We start from the raw sequence: 24,957 nt of genomic DNA, 5'->3' as shown, positions 1-24,957 counted from the left end.
GGGAAACCTGATAGTATATAAAATTATGAGAGGCATTGATAGGATAGACAGTTAGAGTTTTTTCTCTGGGTGGAAATGTCAAAGACCAGAGGCCAGAGCTTTAGGGTGAGAGGGACAAAATTTAAAGGGAATGTGCAGGGCAATTTATTTTGCACAAAGAGCGGTGGTGGGTGCTGGTATGTGCTGCCAGAGGTGGGTGGTGGAGGCAGGTGCAATTAAGAGGCTTTTGAGTAGGCACATGGATATGCAGAGAATGGAGGGATATGAATCGTGCACAGGCAGGTGAGATCAGTTTATCTTGGCATCATGTTTGCCGGACATGGAGGGCAAAACAGCCAGTTCCTCTGCTGTACTGCTCTAAATGTGTTCTAATTCTCAATCACATTTTCACTACATGTCAATACATGTTTTTCCTAGTGTACCTGGAGAGTTTAATGAGAGTAGGAACAATACAAGTATTCTGGACCCTGGCAACAGGCCCACCTTTATCCATGATGCTGGTGTCCTGGATCCCATCTCATGATCTAGTGGCATAGATGACCCACAGTCCATACCCTGGTCCCTGTTGCAAACCAACCCTGGCTCTGACAGCACACCCTGCTTGAACTGTGTAACATCCCACATGCCAAATGTCTGAAACAAATGTTGGACTTTTGTACGCCGGGTTCTCGAGGTTTAACTGAAGATGGTGCAAGTGCAAAAGAAAACTGGCTGTGACGTTAAGGTGCTACTTGTTGTCTATTTTGTCTCAAAAGAACAACAGAAAAAAGAAACCACTCGGGCTCTTTATAAAAAATACAGCTGCAACCTCTGTTTCAACTGCAAATTCCCTGAAATACTTCATATAAAAGAAAGAAAAGGAACCGAGGAGCCGGGGGATGGGAGGGGCTGTGAAGGGCCTCCCACCCCCGTCAGGAGGCTTCACTTCCTCTTGCGGGGGCCCTGTCGTCGGCCCCGTCGCTGGGCGCCCTTCTCCCTGCTCCTGGTTTCTCTCCTCAGCATCTTTTCACCGGAGGAGTTGCTCTTGTCGGCGGGTCGCCGGATGCCGGATCGGAGCCGCGGGCGACCCGGCGAGGAGGCGGGGGGTGGAGGCCCCATGTCGGACGGTGACGAGGTTCCCCTCGGGCTGCCGAGTGGCGGCTCATTCCGGGTGGAGGCCGGGCCTGGGCCTGGGCCCGGGGCCTCGTGGTCAGGGTGCCGGCGGCTCCGCGTGCCGGCGTACACCTGCAGCCGGCCAAAGGGGGAGTCAGGCCCGTCCCTCTTCAACGGCGACAGGACCAGGTTCTTCTGCAGGGGCAGCGGGGGTCCATCCAACCTGGAGCCGGTGCTCTTGGATGGGCAGTCGTTGCCAGGGGCTTCCCCCAGGGTCCAGTCCCTGGACTTGAGCAGGCCGGCCGGCCAGGAGCTCGAGGCCGCGTTGCTGCAGGCCTGCAGGAGGCTGCAGGCCCCACCGGCCTTCGGGTGGAACTTGGCCACGGCCGCCCGGTGCTCATCGGCGGTCGACCCTGCGTTGATGTCCGGGCTGAGGCTCCTGAAGAGCTGGCGCACGTGGTGGGACTGGCCCTGGCTGGCCGGCAGCGTCTTGAGGATCCTGTTGGTGGTCGGGTCGTAGTACCTGACCGGCGACTTCTTGTACTTGTACTTGGCTGGGCTGGCACCATCCTGCCATGTCCTGGAGCTCCGCTTCCCGTCCAAGGAGGCAGCACGCACTGTGGACTCAAAGTCGGGTGAGGACAGGACATAGATGACCGTCCTGGGCTGGACTGGGCTCATGATCCTGCTGTAGGACCTGGGCAACCTCAGGGAGCACAGCCTGGTCTTCATACTGGGCCTGTCCGTCTGGTCTGCCCCGCTCCAAAAATTCTCAGGCTCTTGGTCTATCTTTCTGGATTTCGTTTTGACCAAGGGATAGCCGGCCTCACTGGTCTGGGTAGCATGGCTCACCTTCACCACCTGGCACCTGGATGCCATGCGGTAGTGCCTCAAGGCCGGCTTCTTGCCCAGTGCCGACTGGCCCAGAGTTGGTGGCAGCTCAGCTTCCTCATTCTCCTCCTGCAAGTGTGGCAACGCTTCAGTGACAGGGATGGTGCGACTGCCGTCAGCTGACTCCTTGCACATACCTTTGGATGTTTCCATCACCCTGTCCCGGTGTTTCTTCTGTTTCCTTCCATGGTTGGCCAAGGACTCGCTGTCAAAGTAACACAAGTATCGCCCTTCCTTGAACTCTTTCACGAGTGCCTCCACTTTCAGATCATCCTCTGCCATGATCTCCGACCAAGACTTTCCAGCAAAAGATGGTGGCACGTAGGGCAAAGACTGCAGCCGTTGCTCTGTCTCGACTTGCTGTGTTTTCTCTTCGACATACTCCGCTTTCACGCTGCTTTCCGTCGGGCCAGAATTTTCAATTTCCATTTTGTCGCACTCTTCCGCTTGGAATCGAAGAATTGAGCTCAGCCGAGTCTTGTAGCCGGGGTCCTCAAGCGAGATTCGTGCATCCGTAATCAACTCCAGGCCCTTCACCGGAATCCTCGAACAGTGTTTCTCCACCTTCACAGAGGCGTTCCATTCAGAGCTGCTGCTGGACTGCAGCTGCCCCAGCTGACTGCCCAGGGAACAGATACTACCCCCCGAACTTGCCACGTCTTCCCCTGTGCCCAGGCGCCGTCCTCCAGATTTGGTCTCGCAGGAGAGAGTTAAAGACAGCATCTTCTTGAAGCAGGATGCCGTCTCTTGTAGCGACTGCCTGCTGCAAGTCATTTCACAGCTACTTGATGGTGCGCAGTGATCTCTCTCGGGAGGGCATTTGGTTCCCAACAGGCCCCTCCCCACCATTTTCCTTCGGCACTGAAGCTTACAACACATTGAATTCTCACTGTCACTGTCTCTCAGCCGTGATGCCTGCCTGTTGCAGTATTTCTGAATGACTGTCTCAATAGTCTCCGTAACCAAGTCCTCCATGCGTTCGGTCACTTTGGTTTCTTTGAGCGTAGCCGGACAAGGGGCCGTGTTCCTGCTGTGTGGCTTGCATTCTTCCAGTTGGCTTGGGCCTCCAGGACAGTGTGGGCCACTGGGTCCTGCGTGGTCCCTGAGTTGAGGAAGAGGGGGTCCTGCTATTGTACCCTGAGAATTAATGTGGTGCAATTTGGAAAACTTAAAAACAGGCCCTGAGGAAACGTTAGGAAAATTCATTTGAGACATAGGATTCCAATGTTCATGATCCTCACTTCCAGGAGAGCCAGTGGCTTTGAGCTGATTGCAATCCTTTATTCCTCTCCTTGACATTGGTTTGTATACGCCCAAAGCAATGCGATTTCCGTGCCTGTCCACTTTGCTGCAAGATAGGATGCCCTCTCTTGCAGTTAAAAAGGCTGTCCTGCATAACTCTTTATAAGAAGGGGAGCTGCCTTCAGGGTGTTCTATAGAAGCTGGCTCTTTAATTGCGGTGTCCTTTCTACTCACTGGATCTCCGACAGGCAGCGAAGATGTGTTGCTGTCTTTGGTCTGATTGCAACTAACGACACTCTTTCCAACCAGCACGTGCGCCGATTGGACAGAGTCGTTGTCCGTACTGGGCAACTCCTCTCTGGCCCCGATGGTCTCCTTTTCATCTTGGTAGGAGTGTATATCTGCAAGCTCCTTTTTGGGAATAAGAGGTGCACTGATTGATGGTAGGTCCATGTATGTTGGCCTGAGCAAAATAAAACAAAATGTTAGCACATAGGGAAAGTTGAAGACTTTGCAAGAAATTAGGACCATCTTGTTCTTTCAGGGAAACAAAGTGGTGCAGTGAGTTGATATCCCAATCTGACGCATCACACAGCACAGAAAGGCACATTTGGGCATTCCACTCTGCTAGACTCCTGCCACTTAAATTCCTTCCCCTTCAAAAAAGTGTGGCAGACATTTGTATTCAGAAGCCCATGGCACTGGCTTCTTGCTTTTCTCCTTGGCATCCATCCAAACCACCATATTTCATATTATATTATTTTCATATTTCAGATACAGCGCGGAAACAGGCCTTTTCGGCCCACAAAGTCCGCGCCGCCCAGCGATCCCCGCACACTAACACTATCTGGGGAACCTGTGGCCACTTTTATACCCAGACCCTTTAGAGATCAACTACTAGCACTTGAGAGACTGACACTGAATGGACACAAAATCAGGACATGATTTCACATGGATCTTTCACGAAATAAGGATTGAAGCCTTTATATTCAACGGTTATCAGATCAATAATTGCTGACTGAGATGAGAACTGAAGATTTTTTTTTTTTAATTGTATTTTTTGATACTGTCGGAATAGTCCACTATTCTTGGAGGTTTTGACAGAAGATGGGAAGTTTGGTAATGGTATTATAATTTTGTGACCCATCAAAATACCCCAGGGCTTTTACACAGGCAACAGGGAAACAGTTTCCTTTTCCTTTCTTTTGTTTGCACTACCTGTTGTACACGGTATGATCAGCGTGGATGGCATGCAAATGGCATACTCATGTACGGTATGATCAGCCTGGATGGCATGCAAAAGAAAGCCTTTTGCTGTATCTCAATACACATGACAATAAAAAAAAAATATCAATATGATATCTCAGTTCTAAATATTCTAAATGGAACTGTAAGATTACATTGCAGTTCTACTTTGTTGTTACAAAGAGGAGGCAACTGTTATGCATCTGCAACCTTAAACCCAGATGCATATTGGCTGAACTGGCAATGAGTCTTGAGACTGCGGATCACTGGATTAAAGAGTGCCTTCCTTCACCTGTTGTCTTTGTAGCGGGAGGGATGGTACTGTATCACATCTTGCAGGAAGCGCTCCATGAGGCTTTTTGCCACCACCTGATTTCGGGACTCGCCGGCGAATTGTCTGTGCCGAGTGGTCTGTAGATGCTGAACCAAAAAGAAAAGTGCAGTCAGTCCAAGTTGACCCATGCTGGACTGGTTTCACTGTATCCTGCTTCCCTACTCCCCCTCAATTGTCAACAACACCCTTCCTCCTCTGGTGGTTCTCAAGTATGGGGGGTAGTGGACCAAACACTCCAAGCCCAATGAGCTGCTGGACAGAGCTTCCTGGGTTCTTTCCCTCTCCTACATCGCAGAGCTTGATCCCACTACCTTTCTCTAGCTCTTTAATAGACACATATTGCTGCAATTTTCCTAAGAGATATTGCTGCAGACAGCACTTGCTGGAGGAGGTATGGTTGCTCTGTATTGATGAACTGAAAATCCCATAACCATCCTGTGAGATTGCATACATCTCCTGTATTAACATTAATAGACAGCACCCGTAGTCAGGATCGAACCTGGGACTCTGGTGCCGTGAGACAGCAGTTCTACTATAATGAATATAATGGTATGTATTATATTCTCTTTTGAAAATATTAACTGGAGAATTTGTTACATCACCATTTCCATCTGATGCATTCTACATCAAAACAGAGCATGAAACAAAATCTCTTCTCCCACCCTCCCCTCATTCACTTGGCAATTATTTGAAATTGGTGACTTCCACTAATTCATTAAACTATACCAAAATCTATCATAGTTTTAAACACTGACCAAACCCCTCTCTTTAATATTCTCTAAGCAGTATAATCCCAGTTATCCCATTTCTGGGAGGCTCTAATATTCATTGTTAAAGTGCTCCATAATTTGACAATTTCAGGTAAAGCATTTTGGAATTGTGGCACTGTACTTGACCTGGGATCTGCAGGCCCACGGAAAGAAAATGGAACAATAATATTAGCCAGTGTTCACCACCTTGTCTGTCACCCAGTGAGTCCTGGTGATGTATATGCCAGGGGTCAGCTCAGCCCTGATGACCCTCCTACATTGGGCCATCAGCATCACCCATTGGGTCGCAGCGGTAGATGCCTCCTGGCAGGCCGTGCGGGAGCTGAGGGCGAAGCCTTGCAGGTCAGAGCCAACGGCCGACGGAGTCCATGGAGCCCATGGCCAACCGGGAGCCCGCGGAGTAGCTGAGGCCGGAACCTCGTGGGTCGGAGTCAGCAGCTGCCCAAGGGGTCGACGAAGCCCACGTGTGGGGCTTGGGTCGGCGCCATGGAGGCATCCGGAGAGGACCTGGCAGCGATAGTGGAGAGGCCAGTGTGCCGGCCGACCGACAGACGAGGATGGACCACGTGGAAGTGAGGCCGCCACTGCTGGGGGAAGCAACAAAGGAGGACAGTGTGGGGGAAGTGCCGTGACGGAGGGGGACGAAGGGGCACCTGGCACGGGGGTACTTTGTAAGTGCCCTCTCTGTAGCAACTATTTGCATACCTTTGGTAACGCAAGCAAAGAATTCTACTGGGACTTGTCACGTGTGACAATAAAGTATTCATTCATTCATAGCGTCCCACATTGGTAAGCAACAACTGAGGCAAGGTTCAATTCATATCATATCATATCATATATATACAGCCGGAAACAGGCCTTTTCGGCCCTCCAAGTCCGTGCCGCCCAGTGATCCCCGTACATTAACTATCCTACACCTACTAGGGACAATTTTTACATTTACCCAGCCAATTAACCTACATACCTGTACGTCTTTGGAGTGTGGGAGGAAACCGAAGATCTCGGAGAAAACCCACGCAGGTCACGGGGAGAACGTACAAACTCCTTACAGTGCAGCACCCGTAGTCAGGATCGAACCTGAGTCTCCGGCGCTGCATTCGCTGTAAAGCAGCAACTCTACCGCTGCGCTACCGTGCCGCATGGGGATGAGAAAAATGCCATACAGAACACGAGGAAGAATCCCTCTTCTCCAAGATCAAACAACTTGACTTTGGCTTATGACGAAGACTTGGGTTTGCACCACATACTTTGACACTGTTAACCAACTTGCCACTCTGTAGCCTACTGTATAACCTCAGGATGCCCCTATGCTTAATCCCTGTTCTTCATTGTCGAACTGTAGAAGATGTGGCAGAGTTCCACAAATAACAACCCGATAAATTATCAATTAAACCCGTCTTAGCAGTACCTTTTGTGCATAAACATTGTGTGATACCGGGAGAACCAAGACGACAAACATAACCACCAACAGTGAAACACTCCCTTCAAACTGCACAGACACAGTCCAGATTAGGCACCACCCATTCCTTCTCTCCAGAAATGCTGCCTGACCCGCTGAGTTACTCCAGCATTTTGTGTCTACCTTCGATTTAAACCAGCATCTGCAGGTTTTTTTTCCTACCAAAGTTTCTAAAGTGGAGCTTGAATCTACAAACCTTCTGACTTAAGCTACGATGATTATGAACAAGTATTAATGCACTAGATAAATATTTTACATGAATACCACCAGCCGCGAGATCTAGATTTTGAAAGCAGCCCTTCTGAGGACATAAGCCATCCTTACCTGTTCAAGGCAGGTGTACAGTTCCTGGCAGCAGCCACAATAGCCTCGTTTGCTCTGCATTGGGAAGGTGTCGGCAATAGGCTGTTCTGCATTTGCTTCGCTGTGAAGATGAAAAGAAAAACACGGATGAAATTGGACAGATATTAAAACTTACAGTAAGCCAGTGGTTGATGTAAACTGTCAAATCAACGATTCCCAAACTCCAGGTGCAAACCTTTTACATATCTAATACTAGGAGCGAAGGAGGAACGTGAAGAGGAGCAGAGATAGGAAAGATCGTCACAGTCTTTTTCTAAGTGTAGGGAAGTCTAAAACAGAGGGTGGTGAGTATATGACAAGCTGCCAGAGGTGGTAGCAGAGGCAGTTACAATCAGTTTAAAAGGTTTTTGGACAGCGACGTGGATCGGAAAGGAATAGAGGGATAACAGCCAAATACAAGAAAATGGCATTAGCATAAATAGGCCTCTTGCCTGGTATGGACCAGAGGGCCTACTGCTGTCCTATATATCTCTATGACTCAATGACTCAATGTTAGATTACGGGATGGTGGGGAAGAGTAGGTGGACTATGACGGGATCCCAATTCCTCCCGATTGCCCGTCCCTGATCTGTTGACAGTAGGTGACTGGGACAGGTGAAGCTCATCTCTAACATGAGCTGCTTTGCAATTTGCTGGGCAGGAAGGGATCAGGAAGACATGTTGTTAAAATACAGGTTGACATGTTTGTACACTGTTCTAAACCTACGTAACTCAAGCTTGTTATGATTGGCTTCTGAAGGCTGTGGGAAAATTCCTTTTTGACATTTGATGTGACATTTTGACACTTCTCACAGGAGGTAGCATGCATAAGATGCCAAACCAAGGGCAGCTCCATGCTTAACATAAGTGCTGGGGGATAGATTAATACTGCTCAATGTCATTGCTTATAATAATGCCATAGCCAGCAGACAAGGACAAGCCAGAAAGGAAGGACATTAGAATGGAAAGTTAGCAAGTAACTAATGCATTGTTGAGTCCTTTCATATGTCAACACTCCTTAATGAGACATTTCAGTCTCTGTCATTTAATAATCCCTTTCTTCTGCCAGTGCATGGGCCTTTCCCTCAATGTCACTTCTTTCCTTTTTGGCTCAACTTGTTTTTTCATGTTTTGCTTTGTGGAAGCACATCATTTCAAATCTTGAAGGCCACTTGCTCAAGATTCTTTATACTTTAATATGTGCACAATGGAGTTTCTACTTCTCTTCCTCAAGCAACCTGATGCTGTTTTTTTATAATGGCATTCTAATTGGCCTCGTTGTGTTGCAAACATTCATTACCTCCTAACTAATCCCAAACCCTTTTAACCTTACATTTGTCCAAATTACCTGGCATTGTCAGTCATCTCTGTGAAGCTCTCACTCGTCTGTGCATCTGTCATAAATCAAAAGAATTAATTATTATTTAATCCTTTTGCTGCCAAGAAGTTACAGATTATAAATTCACATATTGCCTTCGAAATTCTCTAATGCTCCTTATAAATTTTCTAATCAACGGATGCACTTTATAGGAGTACCCGCAGTGAACATGCAATGTACCTGCAAATGGGAAAGTTGGATACTGGTTTGGGGTGGGATTGTAGCAAATGTAATTATTTTATCTAAAAAGGGGTGACAGAAAGCAAGGGCATTTAGCATAACATCTGTCATTGGGAAAATGTTAGGAACAGTTATTAAATATAATAGCTGGATACTCAGAAAAGTCAGCAGAGTTTTACAAAAGGGAAGCCACTTTATTGGGGATGACCAATTAATTGGAGCGATGTGAGGAACCATTGTGCTACTGATAAATGGGAACTGGTGGACATAACACATTTAGATTCCAGAAGGCATCTAATAAAGGGCCAAGAGTGTTTTATTGTCGTATGTCCCAGATTGAATAATGCAATTCTTACTTGCAGCAGAACAGAATGTGAACATAATACACTGTAAACAATATAATACACAAGAATTTTTTGTTCAGTGTGTGTATCTATATATTCACACACACACATATACATACATATATACATACAGAACATAGAACAGTACATCACAGGAATGGGCTCTTGGGTCCACAATGTTTTGGCGTACACATTGCGAAGCTAAACTGATCTCATCTCCTTTACATGATCCATATCCCTCTATTCCCTGTACTATGTCTATCTAAAAGCCTCTTAAATGCCACTATTGTGTTTGCTTCCACCACCACCCCTGGCAGTGTGTTCCAGACCCCCACCACTCTCTCTGTTAAAATAAAACTTGCCCCACACATCTCCATTAAACTTTCCCCCCTCTATAGCTCTGCCCTCTAGTGCTGGACATATTCACCCTGGGAAAACGGTTCTGACTGTCTACCATATCTATGCCTCTCATAATTTTATATACTTCGATCAAGTCTTCCCTCAACCTCCAACGTTCCAGAGAAAACAATCCAAGTCTATCCAACCTCTCCCTGAAGCTAAAATCTACTAATCCAGGCAGCATTCTTGTAAACCTACTCTGCACCCATTCCAAGCCACATTTTTCCTGTAATGGGCGACCAGAACTGCACTCAATACTCGAGATGTGACCTAACCAAAGTCCTGTAGAGCTGCATCTGCATATCAAATGTTGTGGCAGAAAATAAAAACCTCACAACGTAGGAGGTAACAGTGTTGCAGGTAACACTCCTTTTCTTCTCTCCTTATTGTGCACTCTTTTGTCCAGCAGGTCATCCATCTGCCAATCTCACCCCAATCCTGTATCCAACTTTTAACCCCTTTAATCTCCTTTTCATTTTCAACCATCTGCGAATAACAAAAAACCTCACCTATATCCGGTTATCACTTGCTAGACTTTGTCCTGTCCCCACCTCTCCGTTCCAGCTTTCTCACCCCTTTCCAATCAGTCTGAAGAAGGGTCCCGATCTGAGACGATCTCTGTTGGCTGTCTATCCATTCCCTGCACAGGTGCTGCCTGACCGTATACCTGCCCAAATGCCCTTATTTAAAGGTAAGGGCTCACTTTATTTAAGACGTACAGTCAACGTTTTCCTTCAGTGTTTGGAACTCTCCTCTTCAAAAAACAGTGGAAGGAGAATCTTAGTATATTTTACCACAGAGGTATTTATATTCTTGGGTAGACAAGAATGAGCAATTGTCATTCCAATCAGAGCATTATTGTATTAAACGGTTGAACAGACTCAAAAGATCAAGTTCTGAATCCGTGTTTTAAGTCAACAAATTTTACCAAGTTTGAAACACAAGGAAACTTCTATCACTGAAATCTCTCTGAAGCATGGTCACTGTTGTCACAAACAAAAGACTTGACTAATCTGTGCACAACAAATGTCCACAGCCCACGGTGTCAAAGACTACTCTGTGGTTTTTTTAAGTGGGGATGCATATTTGATTAAAACTGAAAGAAGGACAAGAGGGGGGAAGGACAAGAGGGGGGGTTACATGGGATTACTTACAGTGAGCACATCATGCCTCCACATCAGTGAATTTGTCTCACAACTTTAAAAAAACACAACTCTTTGCACATTAAAGTGCTTAACCTGGTTTCTCATTGCTTGCTATTTAGAAGTGTGACCATCTTCATTATTTTCCTCAGCCTGACTGTCCTGGAAAATGGAATAAAATAAAACATTCTGAATTCCAATTACATTTTTGTGCCACTAGGGCCTTCGAGGAATATAAAGAAATCAGAAAAGAACTCTAGTAGGCAATTAGAAGGTCCAAAAGGGGCCATGAAATATCATTTGACAAGTAGGATTAAAGAACATCCCAAGGCTTTTCAAACGTACAATAAAAGTACGAAGGTAACCAGACCTGCAACTGGATCCTTGGATCTATAAAAGGACTGGACAAGCTAGATGCAGGAAAAATGCTCCCAATGTTGGCGAGTCCAGAACCAGGGGCCACAGTCTTAGAATAAAGGGGAGGCCATTTAAAACTGAGGTGAGGAGGAACTTTTTCACCCAGAGAGTTGTGAATTTGTGGAATTCTCTGCCACAGAGACCAGTGGAAGCCAAATCACTGGATGGATTTAAGAGACAGTTAGATAGAGCTCTAGGGGCTAGTGGAATCAAGGGATATGGGGAGAAGGTAGGCACGGGTTATTGATTGTGGAGGATCAGCCATTATCAGCCATGATCACAATGAATGGCGGTGCTGGCTCGAAGGGCCGAATAGCCTCCTCCTGCACCCATTTTCTATGTTTCTATTGATTTCCTGACCAACAGTCCCCAATCAGTGAGGATAGGGGACAAATCATCCTCTATAATAATCCACGACACTGGCGCTCCGCAAGAATGCATTCTCAGCCCTCTTCTTTACTCCTTGCACACCCACAACTGTGCAGCCATGTACAAATCTAATTCAATTTACAACTTCGCATATGACACCATTGTTGTGGGCCGGGTATTAAATAATGATGAGACGAAGTACAGGAAGGGGATTGAAAACTTATTTACCTGGTGTTGAGACAACAACCTTTCTCTCAGTGTCAGTAAGACAAAGGAGATAGTGATCGACTTCAGGAAGCAAAGTAGTACATATACTCCAGTTTGCATTGATGGCGCCAAAGTAGAGATAATTGAAAGCTTCAAATTCCTCAGAGTAAATATCACCAGCAACTTGTCCTAAACCACCCATATTGAAGCAATGGCCAGAATGCACACCAACGCCACTCTTTCCCTAGAAGGCTTCAGAAATTCAGCATGTTCCCAACAACACCCCAACAACACACCAACATCTAGAGATGCGCTGTAGAAAGCATTTTATCGGAATGCATCAAAGCATGGTTTAGGAACAGTTCCATCCAAGACTGCAAGAAATTGCAAGGAATTGTGGACGTAGCCTAGACCGTCACACAAACCAACCTCTCTTTCATTGACACCTCATGCTGCCTTGGCAAGGCCACCAGCATAATCAAGAATGAGTTGCACTCCCCTCTTCTCCCCTCTCCCATTAGGCAAGAGGTATAGAAGTGTGAAAACGCACAGATTCAACAAGTTTCTTCCCAGCTGTTATCAGGCAACCAACCATCCTACCAACACCAGAGAGCAGCCCTGAGCTACTATCAACCTCCTCGAACTATCTTTGATTGATCTTTACTGGACTTTATCTCGCACTAAATTAAGGACATGGAGGATAGTGTTTTCAGCGTGGGGAATAATAATATACTGAGGCAGTTTAAGATCAAAAAGGTGGTGCTGCAGCTCTTGAGGTATATTGAGGTGGATAAATCCCCAGGGACTGATATGATCTCTCCCAGGTTATTGGGAAAGGCAAGAGAGGACTGCAGGGGCCTTGACAAAGATCTTTGTATCTTCTCTAGCTCCAGGAGTAGTCCTGGGGGACTGGAGAGTAGCCAATGTGGTTCCTTTGTTTAAAAAGGGAAGTAGAGATAATCCAGGAAATTATAGGTAATCAGCTTCATGTTAGTTAAAGACAAGTTATTGGATTTAATCACATTTAGCTAATTAGGGACCAGTCAGCATGGCTTTGTCCATGGCAGATCATGTTTTCTTCCCCAAACTTGATTGTGTTTTTCAGGAGGTGACAAAGGTGATCAACGAAGTTAGGGCAGCGAATGTTGTCAACATGGATTTTAGTAAGGCACTTGATAATGTCCCTCATGGTAGGTTGATCCAGAAGATTAAGAAGATGCATAGGATTCATGATGGTCATTTGGATTCAGAACTGGCTTAACTCATAGAAGACAAAGGGTTGTGGTGGAAGGTTGTTATTCTGGCTGGATGAATGTGATTAGTAGAGTTCTGCAAGGATTACTGCTGGGACTTCTGTGTTTGTGATATTTTTAAACTACTTAGATGTAAATGTAAATGGGTCAGTGAGCAAGTTTGGAAATTACATTAAAATTGGTGGAGTTGCGGACAGTATGGAGGACTGGCAGCATAATGTAGATCAGCTATGTAGAGCAGCAATGGGCTGACAAATAGTAATGGAGCTTAAACCGAGCAAGTGTGAGTTATTGCTCTTTGGGAGGTCGAATTTCCCTTTGGTGATTTCCCTCCGGGGATGAATAAAGTTCTATCATATCGAATGCAAGAGGAAAGTATACAGTTAATGTTAAGACTCTTATCAGCACTGATATCTTGGGGTTCAAGTCCATAGCTCCCTGAAGTAGCAACATAAATAATAGTGGTACAGAAGGTTTATGATATGCTAGACTTCATCAGTCAGGACTTTGAGGAGAAGAGTCAGGAAATCATATTAAGCTTTATAGGACTTTGGTTAGGCCACATTTGAAGTACTGTGCGCAGTTCTGTTTGCCCCATTGCAGGAAGGCCATCGGGGCTTTGAAAAGGATGCAGATTTACCAGAATGCTGCCTGCATTGGAAGGTATTGGCTCTGAGGAGAGGTTGAACAAACAGGGATTGTTTTCTCTGGCATGTTGGAAGTATATGAAATTTTGAGAGACATAGCCAATCAGAACCTTTTTGCCCAGGGTAGAAATGTCAAAGACTAAAGGGTATAGCTTTAAGATGAGAGGATCAAAGTTTAAAGATGTGCAGAGCAAGTTGTTTTTGTTTTTATAAACACAGTGTGCCCAGATCATGCTGTCTTGGGTGGTAGTGGAAGCAGATACGCTGGTGACATTTAAGAGGCTTTTAGATTGGCGTGGATATATAGGGAATGGAGGAATATGCAGGGAATGGAGGGATATAGATCACATGCAGGCAGAGGAGATTAGTATAATTTGGCATCCTGTTAGCTATGTCACTGCAGGCTGAAATGTTTGTTCCTGTGCTGCACTGATCCATGTTGTATATAACCCTTAGTCAACTGAACCTTTTGGTCTTGGTATCAAATACGTTCCAAGACCAATTTATGGTTTCCCAGATTAACAAGTTTACATGGTTCAACAAGCTTTATTGGCTAAGGCCAGTAGGATTAATAGTAATCGTCTCCACATCAGAAGAGAGTGCATTTCAGGATCTTTTACACCATGGACCGTTAGGATGAAGTATCAGGGTATTTAAAAAAAAGAAGAGTTGTGACATGTCAGAGATTACATTAAGCTCCTTTCCATATGGAATAGTGACTGATTGAATTGCAGTGGTTATATAATTAAAGGATTGTTAATCTTATTTCCACTTACCATGGGAGGGCAACTTGGCTCTAATGCTCAGGAAGGACCCGCACTGCTTCCTTACCCCAATTCAAACATTGAAAGTTATTTTTTGGAGGTATTTATAATGACTGGTAAAGATCATAATTAAGAGCTTTGCTAATGATACCCAATATCAAATTGTGGTTAATAGTAAGGTGTCACCAGACTGAGCAAGAGAGGCAAATGGAATTTAGTCCAGAGACGTGCAAAGTAATGCATTTTGGTGAGATTAATCAGGATATCAATTAGCCATTTACCTCTGATGTACGCGAGTGGCAAAAATAACTAATGGGTAGTTGAATAAGAAAATAACTGCAGATGCTGGTACAAATCGATTTATTCACAAAATGCTGGAGTAACTCAGCAGGTCAGGCAGCATCTCGGGAGAGAAGGAATGGGTGACGTTTCGGGTCGAGACCCTTCTTCAGACTGATGTCGGGGGTGGGACAAAGGAAGGATATAGGTGGAGACAGGAAGATAGAGGGAGATCTGGGAAGGAGGAGGGGAAGGGAGGGACAGAGGAGCTAATTTCCGGCGGGCCTCACTATGGCACTGGCACTGGAGGAGGCCCATGACAGAGAGGTCAGACTGGGAATGGGAGGGGGAGTTAAAGTGCTGGGCCACCGGGAGATCAGTTGCGTTAATGCGGACCGAGCGCAGGTGTTCAGCGAAGCGATCGCCGAGCCTGCGCTTGGTTTCGCCGATATAAATAAGTTGACATCTAGAGCAGCGGATGCAATAGATGAGGTTGGAGGAGGTGCAGGTGAACCTCTGTCTCACCTGGAAAGACTGTTTGGGTCCTTTGATGGAGTTGAGGGGGGAGGTAAAGGGACAGGTGTTGCATCTCGTGCGGTTGCAGGGGAAAGTGCCCGGGGTTGGGGTGGTTTGGGTAGGAAGGGATGAGTGGACCAGGGAGTTACGGAGGGAACGGTCTCTGCGGAACGCAGAGAGGGGAGGGGATGGGAAGATATGGCCAGTGGTGGGGTCCCGTTGTAGGTGACGGAAATGTTGGTGGATGATATGTTGGATCCGCTGGCTGGTGGGGTGGAAGGTGAGAACGAGGGGGATCCTGTCCTTGTTGCGAGTGGGGGGAGGGGGAGCAAGAGCGGAGCTGCGGGATGTAGAAGAGACCCTAGTGAGAGCCTCATCTATAATGGAGGAGGGGAAGCCCCGTTTTCTGAAGAACGAGGACATCTCGGAAGCCCTAGTCTGAAACACCTCATCCCGGGCGCAGATGCGGCATAGACGGAGGAATTGGGAGTAGGGGATAGACTTTTTGCAGGGGACCGGGTGGGAAGAAGTGTAGTCCAGATAGCTGTGCGAATCGGTGGGCTTGTAGTAAATGTCCGTCACTAGTCTGTCTCCTGTGATGGAGATGGTGAGGTCCAGAAACGGGAGGGAGATGTCAGAGATAGTCCAGGTATATTTAAGGGAGTTGATGTGCATTTAAGGGTAAGTTGCAGGAATTCATGGGAATAAGGATAAAAGTCATGGGAATACAGCATCAGTGGCAGAATACTAGAAAATGTACAGGAACAGAGAGCTCCTAAACACAGTAGTAGTCTGAATGCTGCAAAAAATAAAAACAAGCTGCAAATTCTGGAAATTTAACACAATCTGTGGGAAGCAAACCAAAATTATTTTTCAGGTTGATGACCCTCTCTCTTCCCACAGGTGTGACCCGACTGGCTGAGTTTCCCCAGCCTTTTCTGTTTTATTTTAGAACTCTCTGAAGGAAAGTGAACAGGTGGATAAGGTAGTTTCAATGTAGTGGATACTCAGCTTAATCAGCCAAGGGTTAGATTATGAAAACAGAAGTATTGCTACAAGTGTGTCGGCACTACTAAGACCACTGTGGTGTACAGATCCAGTCATGCAAGCGGAAAGATGCAGTAGCATGAGAGGGCGCAGGAGGTAAGGATTTCATTTGAGCTGGGGACACTAGTCAGGCTGGGGTTGTCTTTGTTACAACAAAGGAGGTGACAGGGAGATTTAATTAATGTATTAAAGGAGGAGCTGTTTCCCATGGTAGAGGGAGTAATGAATATGATGATATTTCAACAGGTAGATGGGTTGGAAAGTTGAAGGACATAGAAAAGCACAAGCAATTGGGACCAACAAAATGGGCATCTAGGTCTACATGGAAGAGTTCAGCTGAGGGACTGTTTTCATTCTGAATGACTACATGAGGGTAATAGATAACTTACTTAATTCTATAAAATGTGTTTAATCTGCATATTGGTATTTAGTTTAGTTTAGAGATACAGCGCGGAAACAGGCCCTTTCGGCCCACCGGGTCCGTGCCGCCCAACGATCCCTGCATATATTAACACTATCCTACACCCATTAGGGACAATTTTTACATTTACCAAGCCAATTAACCTACATACCTGTACGTCTTTGGAGTGTGGGAGGAAACCGAAGATCTCGGAGAAAACCCACGCAGGTCACGGGGAGAATGTACAAACTCCGTACAGACAGCACCCGTAGTCGGGATTGAACCCGTGTCTCTGGCGCTGCATTCGCTGTAAGACAGCAACTCTACCGCTGCGCATCCGTGCCGCCCCTGTGTTAAACTAGTGTTTAACATATAACTGGATGTAGGTGTGTGGCAGGGGCAGACTGGGTGAAGGCAACATTAGCTGTAGTTATGAACACATCTGTAGAAAAGTATTTTTATTGTATTAAAGATAATCCTTTCACTTGGGCACTCCCAAAACATTGTTTTGTTTAATAAATTCCACATCAAACTAAGCCAGAATGACAGCTCACACTCCAGTTTCATTTATTAAAACCAAGCTCCTCTGTCCCAAGCTGGTGACATATTTGTTTGTCTGAGTGAAGACCCATCTTTCCATGTTGTGCCAAGTTCCTTTTAGCTTGTGCCTCTTCAAACATCATGTGTTGTATAGGCGTGGTATGGTTATTTTTAACCTGACTGCAGGGGTCCCTGCTTCATTTCTTTAACAATGAAAAATGACAGAGAGACAAGATACTTCACTTGGGGAGAGTCCAAAACTCAACGCTGATTATGGAGCCCAGCACGAAAAACTGGTCTCAGTCATGGCAGCCACAAGACAATCAACAGTCACCTAGAAATTCAGGATAACATTTATCTTGAATAGTGAGAATGTTTTCCTTATTTTCATTTCTAAGATGATGGTTTAAACAAAAACGTAGTAGGCCACTTGACCACTGAAGCCTGCCCCATTATTCAACACAATCATGGCTGGTCTCCACTTTTATGCTAAGTCCAAAAAAGTCCCGAATTGCCCCCGATCATTCCAAAAGGGAAGAAGGGAAAGTACCAGGTCTCTGCAATTTACTTACTTATCCAAGCACAAAAGCCCACTGGATCCATAGAAACATAGAAAATAGGTTCAGGAGGAGGCCCTTCGGCCCTTCGAGCTAGCACCGCCATTCATTGTGATCATGGCTGATCGTCCCCAATCAATAACCCGTGCCTGCCTTCTCCCCATATCCCTTGATTCCACTAGCCCCTAGAACTCTATCTAACTCTCCCTAAATGCCAGTTCCTAGCAGAGTAATCCCATCAATCCTGTTCCACTTTTGTTTGCAGACCTCTTTCTCAAGGGAGGTAGTTTGCAATGGCCAGTTAACCTACCAACATGATTTTGCAACATGGAAGAAAACCAGAGCACCCAAAGGAAACCACCATGGCTCACGTGTAACCCACTGTCACATTAATTTATTACTCAGAACAGGAACAAGATGGAAGTTAACATTTTTAATACAAGAGCCAGGAAAGTCACTGGAAAGCAAAGTTTTATCTGCAGTTGTGAGCATTTCTTTTCAGGTAGTCCATAAGACAGCGCAGAGAGCACCAAGCATATATTTAAAAGTAGTTGTATGGAAGGAAGCTGAAACACTACATTTACTGATCTGCTGAGTATTTTTAACTCTTCTCAACTGCATATCTGGTATTGCAAGAGGGAACTTTCTGAATTAGGTTACACTACTGACTTAAAGGATGCATGAATCAATCTGTAAATATTTTAAATGTTACTAAAACTAATATTTGAGGATCTCCAATTATCTGTGGGGTTAAATGAAGATCCTGCAGTTACTTTGCACAACCTGGACAGAATGCATATGAATAAACCAGTTCCAATGATACAGCAGCACTGAGATCATGTCAAGGATTGGGATTCACATTACCCTTCTGTGTACACAATTAATGATAATTAAGAAACATTCTTACATACAGAATGTTAGCATCTCTGTTGACGCATGCTTTATATCTCAAGGGAGTCAAGCATTTTTCATTAAATAAACTTCAAAAGAAAAACAGCATTCCTAATATTAAACACCTGAAACATTATCCCTGAACACATAATTTAGAGGGGGGGGGGGGGGGGAAGAAAGAAACCACATGAATGAACGGCGGCAAGTTTTCAAAAGCCAGGGATCATGCTGCATTGTTGTCACACTAGGCACTGACATCATTAGGTGTTGACAAAAGATAGCTAATGACCTCCCCAGTGGAGCTCATTCAAGGGCTGCTCTCCATCATTGCAAAACAATCTACTTAGCTGTGCTCATAAAGAAATACTGCTTTAGAGTACAGAGTCATAGAGTGATACAGTGTGGAAACAGGCCCTTCGGCCTAAATTGCCCACAACGGCCAACATGTCCCAGCTACACTAGTCCCACCTGCCCACGTTTGGTCCATATTCCGCCAAATCTGTCCTCTCCATGTACTTGTCCAACTGTTTCTTAAATGTGGCGATAGCCCGTACCAGAGCTGGGATTGTCCCAGCCACAGCTGCCAGAGCTTTCTGGTCCAATATAAAAGGACACGTATCCACAGGGTCTTTCAGAATATTTGGCTGCATCAAAATGCTCTTCACCAAGTCAGTACAGATAGTTACGAGATAACATGATAGTTGCGCTCCCAAGCAACCTCTCGTAATCAAAAAAATCACGTTATAAAACAGCATGTCAATAGGAAATGGGAGTTAGAGGCTAGAGTGTTTCAGATTCACAGTAGCAACTAATTTTCTCCTTGTTGGAATTTAAAATGTTTTTTTCTAAATAGTTATAAGTTTGTTTTTATTACTGCTAGCTAAAAATAATAGAGGTTGTATATTACCTTGTCCAATAGTGCATCATTGTACTAGGGTCAATGGAAGCGATTGCTTGTCAATTTCTATGGTCATCTGTGGTGAAACTGTAAACTGTTGTCAAGAGACAATGGTGTCCAATTACTGCAAGTTTGCATGGAAACAATTTATTTCCCCCAAACTATTCTTTTTTAAAACAACTATTTCCCCCCACTTGTCAATTTCCAGAATAACTTAAAAAGAGTCCCCATTTCCTGATCAAAATCACTGTGACTAATTCAGCACGTGTAGTACAGATAATGTTCACCAATTCACATTATATCCAGCAAGTGTTATGGAAACACATTTCAGAACTAGCTGTATTTTCATTTGCAGTAATATAGCAGCCAATTTGAACATTTTACTTATGTATCTATAATGACACGATAGTCTTTCACTATGGCTTTTGAATTATCAATCAAAACTCTCTGCCTTAAGTCTCTGAGACAGGATTTGGACCCAGGACCTTCTAACTCAGGCAAAACAATTGCTACAAACTGACCTGACACAGAAGAAGCAAACAAAACTCACCACAGTGACCTCGTACCATTGCTCAGACAAACATCAGAGAACACACAAGTGTAACAAAGCACTGTTAGTATTTGCTTTCCATATTCTAAGAAAGGTTGGAAACTGTCAAATAAATATTAGAAATGTAAGGCGTGACGGATGTGGAATAGTTTCTGCCTATAAATGCGGGAATAGCTAAATAATTAAATTACTCAAATCTCCTATATCTTCGGTACTCCTTCAATTTGCCTTTTTTTGCCTTACCTCCTCTATCCAAAGTGCAAATGATTCATAGACTTGGCTCCATTGGTGCCTCACCCCAAAGAGACATTCTTCAAGTATTGGCCTGGATAATAAATATCAGAAGATTATTCAACTATAAATGCCCATCCGAGTAAAACTACCTCTAGTTTTCACAAGAAACGCTCATGGAAGCCAACAGCAAGGAGATCTTTCAGGATAGGAACTGGACTAATTTCATTTACCCAACTAGGGATATTTGAAATTTCCTGCAGATGAGATTACTTTCTTTCAACCAAATCCAAAATATAACCCACAGCTTTTATACTTCTGCAAGTTAGTATCATAAAATGTCACAATGGAAAGGAGAGAGGCAGAGAAGCAGATGGAATTTCAAAGGGAATTCTAAAACATGAGAGCCCGAGTATCTGAAGCCACAGCACAGTGAAGAAATAGAAAAATCACGGGATACTAAAAGTGGAGATTGCGTGGTGTTTTGGGGCCTCAGGCTACAGATATAGGAAAAGGCATAGCCAATGAGTTTGAGCTGCTGCTGGACTGGAATCTCAAAGAACCGTGAGCAAAAGTCAATTGAAAGGGTCAGGAAGTGACAGAGCAAATGTGTAGTGAGCATATTGAACTTCTTTCCCTCAGGTTTATACATCACGGCTGAGATTGCTTTGAGCAGGATCAACTTTCTTACCTGCTGCTAGACCCGATTTTGAAATTTGATTATAGGCATTTCCAGCCCACACGCATAACAATTGATGAAGAAAACCCACATTACATAATAGACAAAGGGAATGTTCACAATATAAACATTCTGATGAGGCACCATGTGCCACACAGCAAATACAGGGACATTCAACAAAATTACAGTTATTCACTTCATCACACTTTCATAACTGTTTCCCTTGGAGCCTTTTAATTTTTTTCTTTTATAGATTGTTAGATAAAATCCTTTTTCAAAAGTTATAATTTTATCTCCTTTTGATTGCTGCGGACTACATCAGCATCATCCTTTGCCAATTACCTTTAATCTGAGCTGCCTGCCTACTGACCGCTTCACCGATGGAAGAAATTCCCAATTACTCCATCAATATTGATGCTCCCATTAAACAGATGAAATCAAGGGTAATTGATATGGGAGAGGGTGTGGGTGAAAGGGGTGGGAAGGTGGGGGCTATAGAATAGTAAACTGCAATTCACTGCCCATTAGTAGAAACAAAGTAAATCAAAACTTTCAAAGGGGAATTGGGGGATAGGTTTTGTTGCGGTAAATAAATTGAGCTGTGGGGGGGGGGTGAGAAAAAAGGATATTAGCTGATTTTGCTCTCCATGGATTCCACATGTTGAATGGCTTCCCTCATAGTTGCAATGATTCTCAATATAAAAAGGAATATATTCCCACTTTTTCCACAAAACTAAAGCCTATGACTCCAGTCTCATTCCTGGCAAATCTCTTCGAAACACTTAATTTGTGAATCACAGAAGAATATGCAGTACTGGGTCTGACTATTGATCTATAAAGTTGGGCAAGATTCAAGCGAGAAGAAACCTGAAATCATGGCTATGATGTTTTTAAATCTGAATATTGGTAAAGTAAACTCCATCATATGTTTTAAAAATACTGTTATGATAATTCTGCAGGCTTTTAAACTTGAATAGCAAAACTTGAATTAGAATACAAACTTGCACTAGGCAGAGGTAGTATTGGAACAGGCATAAAACATCTGTAGATATTATGTCCGTTATCAGCACCTAAGACACATTGAGCAATTTATGCATCAAAGCATTTAAAAGTTTCTATATAGCCACCTAGCTTTTAATACCAATTACAGATTACAATCTCAAGAGAGTTAGTGATGTATTGCATAGCATCTGAAAGACAGTGGAAAACAAGAGACTGTAGATGCTGGAAAGTAGAAATAAAACAGTGATGGAAGCACTTGGAAAGAAAGACACTCTCTCCAAAGCAGCTGCCTGACTCAAATATTTCCAACATGCACCAATTTTATTTGCAGGGTTAACACGCCAATGCCCTAACAAGCCTCGTCCCAACTATTCAGTGGCCAGGGGAATTCTCAGCAGTCTTGGAAAACACATTCCAACACCACGGGGGGGGGGGGGGGGGGGGGGGTGCTGAAAAATAGTGCTTTAAAAAAGTGCTGAACAACAACAAACGAGTCCCCTGTTGTTAGTCCACACCTATGGGATCTTCAGTACAAAATTGGTTACTGTATTTCCTCTAACTATAGTCCATTGACTATGAAACATTTAGAGCCGTGAGGTGCTAAAGAAAAGTTAGATTTTAACCCTCAAAAAAGTATGAAGTACGAGTAATGCATTTAAACAGTTACGTGAACGATCTACTTCAGTGCCTGGTTATGTATTCACTGCCTTCATAAACTAGCTAGGGTGGACCCAAGATGGTGATCTGTGCGGGCACGACGTGACCATTTGAAAGAAGTATGTTAACAGAGCATGAAAACTGTTGCTCAGCCACCTATGGGTAGAACACGATTCAAGTTACTAATAACTCCGTTTCTAGATAATAAACAACAGGTGACGTTCCAACAAATTACATATCATCGGTCCACTACCGGGTTTTTCTGCATGATGTTCAGATCAAGAGATTAAAATACAAACGAACGTTAAGCATTTGACAAATAATTTGGGAACAGTAAGGGAGCAATTCTAATGGACAGTCCCGACAGTACAAAACACCTAGAGCTACTAGCGGATCCCTGCTACTTTTGCAAGATTGTATGCGGTGCGATAATTTGCCACTTTAAAGTATCAACAAAATTACATTCAAAAGCAGTAGTTTCAGTATTTTATCATTTGAAGAGGGCCTAAAATCTACAACTGAAATCAAGTGGAACATCGTCCAGTTGCAATTGATCAGCACATTTGGAAGAGTGGAGTTTCAGTTTGAAAGGGCAGAATTATCTGCTTCGACTTTATAAGGTAGTCTTAACACACACACACACATATATATATATATATATATATATATATATATATATATTCATATTCACGGCGGTTGCTCCGTGTATATTATTGACAAATGGTGCACTTCAGCAATGGCACTCGCTTTATTTTGACTTTTATTCAGAAACTTGCCTTGTTTTGACGGCCTTGAGAATTGTTTTAAAAACACGTGTTTAAGGAGTATGTGGTGCAACTCTTGTTCACCGCCAGTAACGCTCTTCCACCGTCAAACACACTGACAGTTGTACATTTTATACGTGGATCTGGAATTCCGTCAGGCTGGGCGGGGGCGTTAGTGAATGAAGATTAAGTTTATAGTGTGTAGGTCAAGACCATCAAACTACAGTCAATCACCGACAGCGGGAGTGCATTAGTAAACAACACAAGGCATTGGTTTCCCATCAGTGCTCCTGCACCCCCAGCAACCAGTAAAAATAACAAACTCTCTCTGACAAGCTGCCCTCCCGCGGGGAGGGGAGGACGAGGACGAGGACTGACACCGTGCAAGCTGCACCGTTGGACAGTGCCAGTAAACGCGCTGGGACCAACCCTCCCTCCCTCCCCTTCACCGCGGACTGGCGATCGGTTCCCCCGGCCCAGCCCAGCCCGGCTTTGCACTGCCCCCCTCCCCTTACCGTGCATTTCCCAGCGCGCTGAATGTGCTTCCACCCTGACGGTCAGAGTTCAGCTCCTTCCCTCACTACTTCCTGGCCACTTTTAAAGGGGGCAGCGATCGGTTTATTTGCGGGCTGCCGACGCCAAAGCGTGGCCGCGCCCACCTTTAAAGGGAACGTCGAGCAGCAGTTTCCTCGGGTCTCAAAACGGGCGGGCGGGGGGGGGAAGGGAAGGGGGGGAAGGGAAGGGGGGGGGGGAAAGGGAAGGGGGGGGGAAAGGGAAGGGGGGGGAAAGGGAAGGGGGGGAAAGGGAAGGGAAGGGGGGGAAGGGAAGGGGGGGAAGGGAAGAGGGGGAAGGGAAGAGGGGGAAGGGAAGAGGGGGGAAGGGAGGGGGGGAAGGGAAGGGGGGGAAGGGAAGGGGGAAGGGGGAAAGGAGGGGAAGGGGGGAAAGGGGGGGAAAGGGGGGAGAAGAAGAAGAAGGGGGGAGTAGAAGGGGGGAAGAGGGGGGGAGAGAGGGGAGAGAGGGGGGAGAGGGGGGGGAGGGGAGGAGGGGGGAGAGGAGGGGGAGGAAGGGGGGAAGGGAGGGGGAGGAAGGGAGGGGGAGGAAGGGGGAGAGAGGGGGAAGGGAGGGGGAGAAATGGGGGAGAGGTGGAGAGGGGAAGAGGGGGGGGAAGAGGGGGAGAGCTTCGGATAAAGCAAAGGCAAAAAACAATAAATGCCAATTGTGCAAAGGCTTGGCAAAAGGCAAACAGCGAATGCTGCAAGCACTCCGGCCATTCAGCAACTGTGGAGAACAAGAAACAACAAGCTCCAGGGAGTCAACACCCCTCTGCCTACACAGATGCTGCCTGACCAGCTGAGTCCTCTGGCACTTTCCTGTTACTCCACATCCCAGCACTCTATTTTATTGCCCTCTGAGAGGGGAAAAGAAGTTTCACCTAGATCAGCGGTGGGGATAAGGCGACTGTGCTTTCTCT

General features: G+C 45.2%; 1 protein-coding gene across 2 annotated transcripts; it reads right to left on the bottom strand.

Annotated features, from left to right (window-relative positions):
- Window positions 1-651: 651 nt before the first annotated feature.
- Window positions 652-24,073, bottom strand: zdbf2 (zinc finger, DBF-type containing 2). 2 transcript variants are annotated; one of them, XM_078404472.1, is made up of 8 exons: window positions 24,002-24,073; window positions 20,397-20,478; window positions 19,613-19,697; window positions 10,831-10,980; window positions 8,724-8,769; window positions 7,358-7,457; window positions 4,763-4,890; window positions 652-3,688 (listed from the first exon to the last, which is right to left on the bottom strand). In XM_078404472.1, the coding sequence occupies exons 5-8, from the start codon at window positions 8,738-8,740 to the stop codon at window positions 922-924; spliced, it is 3,012 nt and encodes a 1,003-aa protein (XP_078260598.1). In that variant the 5' UTR covers window positions 8,741-8,769; window positions 10,831-10,980; window positions 19,613-19,697; window positions 20,397-20,478; window positions 24,002-24,073; the 3' UTR covers window positions 652-921. The 2 variants fall into 2 exon arrangements, with proteins under 2 accessions (XP_078260598.1, XP_078260599.1); XM_078404473.1 differs by lacking the exons at window positions 10,831-10,980; window positions 19,613-19,697.
- Window positions 24,074-24,957: the final 884 nt, after the last annotated feature.

The sequence above is a fragment of the Rhinoraja longicauda genome, chromosome 8 (genome assembly GCF_053455715.1).
Source record: "Rhinoraja longicauda isolate Sanriku21f chromosome 8, sRhiLon1.1, whole genome shotgun sequence".
Taxonomy (NCBI): Eukaryota; Metazoa; Chordata; class Chondrichthyes; order Rajiformes; family Arhynchobatidae; genus Rhinoraja; species Rhinoraja longicauda.
This window is presented reverse-complemented; position numbering and strand designations above follow the sequence as displayed.

What these genes read in the sequence shown, in the direction of transcription:
- zdbf2 (XM_078404472.1), bottom strand. An exon ending in TGTACACCTGCCTTGAACAG is followed by an intron (nt 4,891 to 7,357) that starts GTAAGGATGGCT and finishes TTTTTGGTTCAG; the next exon opens with CATCTACAGACCACTCGGCA. An exon ending in TCCCGCTACAAAGACAACAG is followed by an intron (nt 3,689 to 4,762) that starts GTGAAGGAAGGC and finishes TATTTTGCTCAG; the next exon opens with GCCAACATACATGGACCTAC.